Source organism: Lontra canadensis, unplaced genomic scaffold, assembly GCF_010015895.1.
Source record: "Lontra canadensis isolate GAN:19392208 unplaced genomic scaffold, GSC_riverotter_1.0 scaffold88, whole genome shotgun sequence".
Taxonomy (NCBI): Eukaryota; Metazoa; Chordata; class Mammalia; order Carnivora; family Mustelidae; genus Lontra; species Lontra canadensis.
The window spans coordinates 1,789,763-1,799,964 of record NW_022631082.1 but is presented as its reverse complement, the minus strand read 5'-3'; the positions used below and the strand labels follow the sequence as shown (position 1 = coordinate 1,799,964).

The window sequence follows — 10,202 nt, the reverse complement described above, 5'->3', positions numbered from 1 at the left end:
CCGCCACACTGGCCTCTTTGCTCTTTGTGGACAGTCCTCCCTCAGGACCTTTGCACCTGCCATTCCCCCTGCCTGGAAGGTTCACCTCCCTGACTTCCCCATCTGCGGCAGCCCCACCCAGTCCCCTCTGTGGCATCCATCACCTTGTTATCTCCTCTCACTAGCCCTCTTTGCTCTTTGAAATTCTTATATTTATTTACTTTTTAAAAAACCCTAATCACACATTTACATAGTGCTTACTGTCTACCAGGCACTGCTGCAGGCATTCATTTAATGAGCGGTAATGCATCTAAACTTTTCTCCAACTCCCTGCACGAGGTACTACCCTCCTCTCCCTTTACAGACGAGGACACTGAGGCACAGAGTGATTCAGGCCAAACAGCCAGGAAAGGTGTGAATCCCGGTGGGGGAGGTCTGTGCTCAGGGTCTGTTGCCCCCGTGGGACCTGCCTGACAGCTGCGGTCCCAGCACGGGGTGCTGCTCAGTGCGATGGGCAAAGAGCCCCCATTGTGCGGAGAGAGAAGCAGAAATCCCAGGGGTAGGCGGTGCTGGTGTGTGGGTGACCTGCCCGGTGACCAGGTTGGATCCGAACCCACATCCAGGGCCATGCTCCCCACTGTCCCCCAGAGCCACCACCAGGGCCCCTGAACCGTGAGCTCAGAGCCTTGGAGTGGCCTCGGCGGGTGCTGGCTCAGACGGCGAACAGATGCTCGCTATTTTAAACCCACTGTTTAACTCATTAAGACAGCTGTTTCCCATCCCCAAAGTCGGCGGAATTAGAATTAAATTCATTCCAGAATTAAATACACACATACACACACACACACCCGCCACCATTTGGAGGCAAAACTTGTTAGCATTTAGGCAAGCCGCGCCTGGGCGCCTGGGGACGCAGCTCTGTGTCTGTCTGACAAGTTACATCACAGCCCAGTGGTTGCTGGCTGGGCCCGCGGCCAGAGAGCCCCGCGGGCCCCCATTCCTGGGCCGGCCAAGGCTGCTGCCATGATTGTTCACTTGGCAATGGGGTGTTCGCCTGGATGTCTCCCTGACCCCTCAGGCCCCGCGGGGTCCAGACAGAACTCAGTGTTTGTGCCTGAACTGGTGGCTGCTTCTCCCGGGACCCATCCCATCCTCCCTCCTCCTGGGGCTCTCAGCGGAGTCCAGATTCACCTCCTCTTCCCCGTCTTGTTAAAAAATGGTCAGGACTCCCTGGTGATGCTACTTGCAGAGGGCTTTGCTCCACTCCTGCCAGCTACTGCCCTGGTCCGAGCCTCTGCTACCTCCAGCCTGGATGCTTGCCCCAGCTTCCTTCCTAGACACCCAGATTCCATAGTTAACCCCAAATGGTTGTTTTTCCTTCCTCCTTCTCCCTCTTCTTCTTTTCCTTAAGGCTGTTTGGGTATTTTAAATGTTTTGTTTGGAAATAATTTCGGATTTCCAGAAGAGCTGTACCCATCCCCATGACCAAAAGTCCAGAGATCCTGTACACAACTCTCCTTGATGATGACATTTTACATAACCCAGCATGACGATCCAAACCAGGAAATCAGTGTGGGCTCAACAGTGCCAGCAAACCTACAGACCTTGCTTGGGTTTGACCAGTTTTCCCACGGGCTGTCCTCTTCCTGGCCCAGGATCCCACCCAGAGCCGCTCATAGGCCTTGCTGCCACACCTTCCCGGTGCCCTGTCCTCTGGGACGGCGGTTCCTCAGTCTCTTCTCATTGTCCATGACCTTGACGTTTAGGAAGAGCACTGGCTGGGGATTTCGTGGGACGTTTCTCAGTTTGGGTCTGTCTGGTTATGGGCTCACTATGAGCCTGGATTGTTCATCTCCACCCAGGTCCCGCGGGGGTCACGTGGGGGGTGACACAGGGGAGTCACAGGGGGTGACATGGGAGTGACACAGGGGGTGACGGTGCATCCCCAGGGCAGGAGACCAGGAGTCATGTAAAGCTGATGGTCTCATCACTGGGGATGTTAACCTTGATTCCACAGGGACCACTGTGTTCCCCCCTGAAAAGTTACAGTTTTACTTTTTGAATGACTAAGTATCTCGGGAGCCCTGCTTGGCACGTGCCAATACCCTGCCTGTCCTCACATTGTTGCCCACAGAGTCTACTTTGCCTTCTTGGATTCCTCTTGCCTTTCAGATACTCAATCTTGTCTCCTCGTGGTCTTCTGTCATGGCACCTATCACAAAGCATCCTTTGGGTGCTTTCCTCCTCCATTGGACAGAGCCCTCGGAGGGTAGGGACTGGGTATGTCTTGGTCACTTCTGTGTCCTCTGTGTCCAGCCCGGGGCCTGGCACACAGTGTGTACCCAGCACATAGTTGCTGGACAAATAAACAAAATGAGATGACACCAGCCAGCAAACTCCAAGTCGATTTGGGGGAGTGTGATTTGGTGGCAACCCAAGAACGTTCTAGAAGCAAAGTCCTTCCCTCCTTCCGGGCCTCTGTTCCAATGTGCATCCCACCCAATGCCGTCCCTGCTTAAGTTCCTTTCCTGCACTTCACACCCTGAAATTATTTTGTCTGATGCCGTTTATTCATTTAGTTAATTCGCTGTCTGGCTGTCTTCCCTTTTCTCAGCTAGACCAGAACGTCTGTAAGGTCAGGGGTTTTGTCTGGGTTCACGGCGGTCCGTCCAGCGCCTGGCACACTGTCCCGTGCGACCAGATCCCTCTCCCCGAGCCGTCTTCTATCTCGTCTGCACGAGCTCAGCTACGCCGCCCGAGAGCCAGGACCTCGGAGCAGGAAAGGTAGGAAGACAAATGGAGTCTGGCCTCGGACAGTTAACCTGTTCCTTTGCAGCTGCTGCTGGGCCATTGGGGCAGGAGATCTGGGGACTCCGGGGTGGAGAAAGGGGCTCAGCCCCTTCTTGGCTGTGGCACTCAGGAGGGATTGTCCCCTCTCTGGATGCTGCTGGCTTCCTCCTAGGAGAAATGGGGAAAGGCACTGTCCCAAGGTCAAAGGGCGGTGGGAGGTCCCCGGGTGATTGCGTCCAGAAAGCCTCTGCTGACCCTCATGTTACCGATGGGGAAAGACGGGCTACCTCAGCGAGGGCCGTGTTGGGCTTCAAGCCCAGCTCGTCCCTCACTATGTCAGGCTTGTCCGGGTGCCCAGAGGGGCATCTTGGGTCTTGAAGCCGACAAAAGCTGCTATGTATTTACTGTGGACCAGGTGTAGGGCTGAGGGGGGCGGGTAGAGAGAGAGAGAGAGAGAGAGAGGGAAACAGAGGCCAACACAGATAGACACAGGCTTAAGGGACAGACACAGAGGCCACGGAAAGAAACATGACAGGCAAGAGAGGCTAAGTCCAAGAGAAACACAAAAGGAGACAGGGATGCAGTGACACAGACGCAGAGAGACATACACAGAGAGACAGGGACAGACAGAGACAGGGTCAGGGAACAGGGATAAGGGCAAAGACAAAAAGAGATGCTCACGCAGAAGCAGAACGATAGAGAAGGAGGGAGAGAGACAGAGATGCAGAAAGAAACAGGCATAGAGATGCACACAGAGGAGACACACAGAGACAGAGGGGCCCAGGTGGGGCTGCTGGTAGACCATTCACTGGCAACTTCTCACTGACCCCTTGGGTACCTCCCTCTCCTCCCCATCCCAGCCCCTGCCCCAGCCCCAGCCCCACCCCCAGGGGCCGCAGGGTCTCCTGCATTGCAGCCAGTCCTGGGTATGAGTGGCTGCAGACCCACACAAGCATGGGCGAGTTTAACACTGACTTCAGCCTGAGATGCATGAGGGGAAGGAGGGATGAAGATGTGGCTTTGAGCTCCGGGAAGTTATGGCCACAGGATACCCCATCTGACATGTGTTTTATGTCCAACAGCCTGAGGAGCCAGGCTTCTTCAGTGTATCCCAGCCCCCAGCACCACTGAAGGAGGTTTCCCCCGCCACACATACACTGGGTGGGGTGGGGGAACATGGGTGAGGCAGGAAAAGGAAATCAGGCTTACAATCATGCCCAGTGTTCCTTCTCCTATGAGGTTCTGGAAGCCTCACCCCTCCCCTATGAGGTTAGTTGTGTGGACCCAGAAACCCCCTCTTAAGCAAAAAAGGAATGTATTGGTTCATCTAACAGTTTACAGATGTGTGGCCTTCAGGCTCAGCTAGATCCAGGTGCTCGCATGATGTTTTCAGGACCCGGGTCTCTCTCCGTCGCTCTGCTCTGCTTTCTCGTGCACCGCCTCTATTTTCAGGCAGCGTCTTAGTTTTGGCTCCTCCAGAAGCTGACCCTGAGACAAGAATTTGCGTCGAGATTAGTTACTTTGGCAGTGATTTCAGAAGACGCTGGGAGGGGAGTGGGGGTTGGTCAGAGGCAGGAAAAGGAGGGCAACTTAGAAGCAGCACTGTCAAGCACATTGTCATGGGGGCAGCAGGAGATCAGTCCCACTGGGGTCCTCTGGGAGGTGGTGAGGACATGCTCCTGAGTCATTTCTTTGGAGGAGCGAGATAGACTGTCCCACCGGTCGTGGGTCCTGGGCTGCTCCCAGGGCGTCCATCGGCTGGCTCACCCAGGTTACCCGAACGTGGGCCAAGAAGCTTCCGGTAGCCAAGGAGCCCTCAGAAGGAGGGCCAGATCGCCAACACTTTGATCTTGGACTTCTGGTCTCCAGAACTTTGAAAAAAGAAATTTCTGACCTTCTCAGCCACTCAGTTTGTGGTACCTGGTTACAGTAGCCCTAGGGAACCAAGACACCCCGCTGTCAACTGCCATCTTTGGAGAACCTCTTTCTCCACTTTTCCCTACCACCATCCGTCACTCCTTCAGTTACCAAACAGTCCCTAAATATCGACTCTCCTGTTGTCCTTCGTTAAAAATTCTATGAGAGTCATAAAAGAAAAACCCCAAAATTACTTGCCACCAAGAGATGAGACTTGCAAAACACAAAGACGCCATGTTTTAAAATTCCAGCGGGACCAAGGATGGTCCCTTAGGAAAATTTGCAGTTGCTTGGAAAGGCACCAACACCAGCGACTTCTGGGGGTAAACCCCAGAGGGACAGCATCGGCAGGGGCCACCGCTCTGCCCCGAGTACCTCCTCTCTCCTTCACTCACTCATTCAGGGCTGCTGTCCCCTCTGGTCCTTCTCAGTCCCTTCCCTGAGTCTCTGTCACCTCCATGGCTTCCCGGCCTCCCTCTTCCTCTCCAGTCCCTGCCCTGCAGCCACAGGAAACAGAGGCCTCTTTCAGAAACACTAAATGCTTTTTAGTTCAGGAGTAATAAGTGAATTCGTTCCCATGGCGAGAGAGGCAATAGTGCAGAAATGTAGAGTGGAAAGGGGAAAAACGACTGCGTCCTGCTTCTCAACTTTCCTGTGGCTCCCTTCCTCCTCTGCAGCGTTGCCCACCCCCTCCTGTCCTTGAGTCAGACCCTCTTTCCAGACACTCAGCTCCCCTGTCCTCCCACCCCCTTCCCACTGCCCCCACCTTCCCTCCTCCCCTCCCCCCACCCCTTGCTCCCTCTCCCTCCCTCTCTCCCTCTCCCTCCCTCTCTCCCTCCCCCTCCTTCCTTCCTTTCCCTTCTTCCCCTCTCTCTCCCCCTCCCTCTCTCCCTCCCTCTCCCTCCTTCCTTTCCCTTCTTCCCCTCTCTCTCTCCCTCCCTCTCTCCCTCCCCACTTCCACTCTCCCTTCCTTCCCCTCCTTCTCCCTCCCTTCCTCCTCCCCCTTCTTCCTCCTCCCCCTTCCTCTCTCCACCCCCTCCTCAGGACCTTCTCTGTTCACTTTCCCAGCATGCTGCTCTCTGCCTTCCTGCACCAAGTTCATCTTACTCACCTTACCCTGGTGCCTCACCTGGTCGCACACCTGGGACAAGGATTCCAGGGACTGATCCTTGTTTACAAGCCACTGTGACAACATCCCTTTGCTCCCTCTGCTGTGGGCAGGATCGGAGGGGGGCGTCATGAAACAACAGAAATGTATCCTCTCCCACCTCTGGAGGCCAGGAGTCCAAAATCAAGGTGTTGGCAGGGTTGGTTCCTCCTGGAGGCTCAGAGGGAGAACCTGCCCATGTCCTGCCCCCCACCCTGGGCGCTCCCGCCCCTGGAGGCATCCCTCCGACAATGCCCCGTACCACCTGGCCTTCTCCCCGTAGGTCTCTGTCTCTTCTCTGCTGCGGGCTGAGGGCTGCCCTGGGAGGCATCGGGCCTCCCAGAAAACCCAAGGAGCAGGTGGTCAGCCTGGCCAAGTGCCACTGAGGAGACAGAATGCTGTTCCTGGCACTGGAGGCCGCCTTTGAAAGGTCTGGAGGTCAAGGACTCATGATGCATTCGCAGCATTGAGAAGCCTCGTCCTTCAGAGACTAGCAGGGTCTTGACCATCATGGGGATGTGGGGGGCTTGCAGGCCACACAGTAGAGTGTGGACTGCATCTGGAGGGCAATGCGGAGAACAGAGGACGGGGATTTTAGAAAAATCCCTGACCAGAAAGATTTCAAAGCAGAGGTGAGGTCTGGTCCGGGAGAGGGAAAAGGTCAGACTCCCCGCTGAGCACCAATCCCGTGTTGTCTCATCCACGTCTCACCCCACCCATCTTATAAGACCGGTTCCTCATCATTGTGTCCATTTTACAGATCCCGAGTCTAGAGCCCAGAGAGGTCGAATGATTTACCTGGTGTCACACAGCTTGTGAGTGGCAGTCCCGGCAATCAAGATGTGAGCAGGCTGCCTAGCCCAGGGTGGGGGCAGACTCAGGGTGGGAGGTTTAGGGGATGAGAAGTGGGGAGGACGTAAGGCTGATACCCAAGGTGGGAGGACAGCTGGGGACAGGCTGGAGAGGAGGCACTGAGGTGGGAGAAGAAAGCGGGTGTAGGACTGGAGGCCTACCAGGCAGTGAGGACAGAGGACAGGGACCACCCACTCCTGCCGGCTCCACCCGGACCGGGCACTTCTCTCCCCCCAGATCAAATCTAGTTATACTCCGAGGACGTATGAGCTCAGACCAAGGTCCTGAGAAAAAGCTGGCCCCGGGAGAAAGGGCATTTCAGGCAGAGACCACAGCCTGTGCAAAAGCCCTGGGACAGGACCACACCTGGTGTGGCCCGATGTGTTGTAAGAATGGCAAGGAGGCCTGTGCGCTGGAGCAGAGTGACTAGAGGGGGAGAAAGGGGGAGGGGTTTGGAATTTGGGTTTTAAGAACCGACCCCCTGGGGGGAGGGTGCCCTGAACAAGTCTGGGTCCTCCTGGGTATCTCAAAAAGGGGTAACATTGACATCTCCCTCGGTGGGTCTCTGAGAGTCTTGGGGAGATAAGGCTTTCCAGTAGCAATAGGTCCTGGATCGGTGCCACGAGGGGCCATCAGCCTACTTTGGGGCATCCTGAGACTTATGAGGTCCAGGAAACAGCTGCTCTGAGCATTCCACAAGTTTTCTCGAAGGCTGCTCAGCCCCCCTTGGGTGTCAGCGATCCAGGAATTCTGCCTTGGCCACAGCCCTAGGCAACGGTGGGCCCCTGGGGACAAGATGGAACTGGACGATGTCACAGAGGCCAGAGGCATCTAGAACCCCAAGGGGTTCCTGCTCTCAGTGTCATCTGCTGGCAAGACTGCCTGGGTAGGTTGGCAGCTCCTGAGAGCCCCCCTCAGAGACACGATGCATATGGGGCTGCCCCAGGAGCAGTTTCTGCCTAGGGACGCCCTGGCCCCAGCTGTCCCACTTCTCTGCCCCTGAGCCCCCCGATTCGAGCTCACCTCACTTCCCATCTTGGCCACGGGCCCTCCGGGAGGCCCTGGAGATGCCCGAAGGCCTCCGGTCTGCTGTCCCCAGCGGGACCTAGTCCACGCCGCATCCGGGGGAAGAGGAGGAGGAGGGGGGCGTGGCCATGGGGCAGCCGGAGCCAGCCTGGGCCCCGCGGGCAGTCGCGGCCTGGCTGACCCTGCTGGCGCTGCTGGTGCCCTCGGAGGCGGTGGTGCGGGCTGTGCTGGACGGCAACGCCAGCACCGTGGACTTCGCCGACCTGCCGGCCCTGTTCGGGGTGCCCCTGGCCCCTGAGGGCGTGCGGGGCTACCTGATGGAGGCCAAGCCGGCCAACGCCTGCCACCCCATCGAGGGCCCGCGCCCGGGCAACGGCTCGCTGGGCGCCATCGTGCTGATCCGCCGCTACGACTGTACCTTCGACCTCAAGGTGCTGCACGCCCAGCGGGCGGGCTTCGAGGCGGCCATCGTGCACAACGTGCGCTCGGACGAGCTGGTGCGCATGGCCCACGTCTACGAGGACCTGCGGCGTCAGATCGCCATCCCCTCGGTGTTCGTGGGCGAGGCCGCCTCGCAGGACCTGCGGGTCATCGTGCGCTGCGACAAGGGCGCCCACGTCCTCCTGCTGCCCGACTACCCGCCGTGCCCCGACCTGGACTGCCACCCAGTGCTGGCCGTTTCCTGGGTGCTGGGCCGCGCCCTGGCCCTGCTCGCCTCCGTCTTCCTGGTCCTCCGCCCGCTGTGGGGCTGGCTCTGGGCCCGGTGGAGCCGCGGGCCGGAGGTCAAGCCGAGGGCCGGCCAGAAGGCCCAGGTGCGCACCTTCACGCGGCGGAACGACCTGTGTGCCATCTGCCTGGACGAGTACGAGGAGGGGGACCAGCTCAAGATCCTGCCCTGCTCCCACACTTACCACTGCAAGTGCATTGACCCCTGGTTCTCCCAGGCCGCCCGGCGCTCCTGCCCCGTGTGCAAGCAGTCGGTGGCCGGCACGGAAGACGGCTCCGACTCCACCGTGGACAGCCTGGGCGACGAGGACCCCTCGCTGCCCGGCCACCGACCCCCCATCTGGGCCATCCAGGCCCGGCTGCGCTCGCGGAGGCTGGAGCTGCTGGCCCAAGCCAGCTCCCAGGGCCACTCCAGTGCCACATCCGTGGGGGTGGCCGAGGCCACTGGGGCCTCCCAGAGGCCCCCAGAACGGCTGTGAGGCACTATGGCTCCCCCTCCCCGGGGGTTCTGGCGACGGATCGGGGCAGGGAGGGTAGAAATGCCAAGTGTTTCTAGTCTAGAGAGAATAAAGTGGGTTTGAAAGCGGAGTCTCTCCCTGACTGCTGTGGGGCCGCGGGTTTCTGGCCGCCCAGGGCCACCCATGTGGCAACTCCCAGCATCTGCGGGTGAGCAAGGAGACCCCCCAGGGGGGGTGGGCAGGAGGGTGTCTCCAGGGCCGCTATGTCGTCTGTGGCACCACTGGTGGCCCTGGGACGCCCCGCACCTCCTTTCTAATCCTGGGCATGTGGGATCCCAGCTTGGCTTGGTCCTTTTGCATTTCAACTTTATTTTTTTTTTAAATAAAATTTTTACTTTGGACTGATCTTAGATGTACAGAAAAGTGGGAAAGGTACTAACTCCAGAGAGTTCCTGTGTGCCCGTCGCCCAGCTTCCCATAATGCTCACCTCCTGCACAGGCACAGCATGCTCCCCGTCCCCACCGAGAAAGTGACGTGGGTACGTCCATGACCATGAACTCATCTCTAGCTTTGATCTGAATTTCCCCATCACTGCCGCTTTTTATAGTGATAAAAGTCACACACACCCAAGTAGAACAGGATAATAACCCCCCCACACATGCACCCATTACTCAGATTCTAGAGACAACTCTTTCCAGGGCGACTCTCAAGTCATAACATCCTTCACTCTCCTCTGTCCCTTGTCATTCTGATGCAAATGCCAGATGGTTTTCATCTGCAAACATCTGGTGTTTCTAAATCAGCAGTCCTCACCTGGGTCGGGGGTTCTGTCCCCCGGGGACTCTGGGCAATATCTGGGGACATCTGTGGTTGTCATGCCTGGTGGGGGAGGGGAGGTTCCTGGTGTCAAAGGGGTGGGGACCTCGGTGTTGCTCACACCCCCCACCAGCACGCAAGACAGCCTTTGATGACCTGGTCCTGGGGTTAGCAGTGCCAAGGGGCACAGCCCCTGCTCTAAGATAAGACTTTTTTTTTTTTTTAACATGGGGTTTATACTCAAGACACGACCCAAGATCCAAGACCTGAGATGAGATCAAGAGTCAAGTGCTTAACTGATTGAGCCGAGCCATCCAGGCACCCCTAAGATAAGACTCTTTAAAAAAAAACCCACAAACATCAGTATTGTGTTAAAAACTATGATTCCCTGAGAGCATCAGATATCCATCCAGCGGACACACGGAAATGCGAACCCTTGTGAGGTGTGTTTTTTAGGTTGTCTGGGTCAGGACCTAGGTCAAGTCTAGAG

The 10,202-nt window shown here is 57.4% G+C and overlaps 1 protein-coding gene across 1 annotated transcript; it reads left to right on the top strand.

Annotated features, from left to right (window-relative positions):
- Window positions 1-7,695: 7,695 nt before the first annotated feature.
- ZNRF4 (zinc and ring finger 4) lies at window positions 7,696-8,916 on the top strand. The gene has a single exon (XM_032883494.1). It carries the CDS (start codon window positions 7,840-7,842, stop codon window positions 8,914-8,916), a length of 1,077 nt encoding a protein of 358 aa, XP_032739385.1. The 5' UTR covers window positions 7,696-7,839.
- The last annotated feature ends 1,286 nt before the right edge of the window (window positions 8,917-10,202 follow it).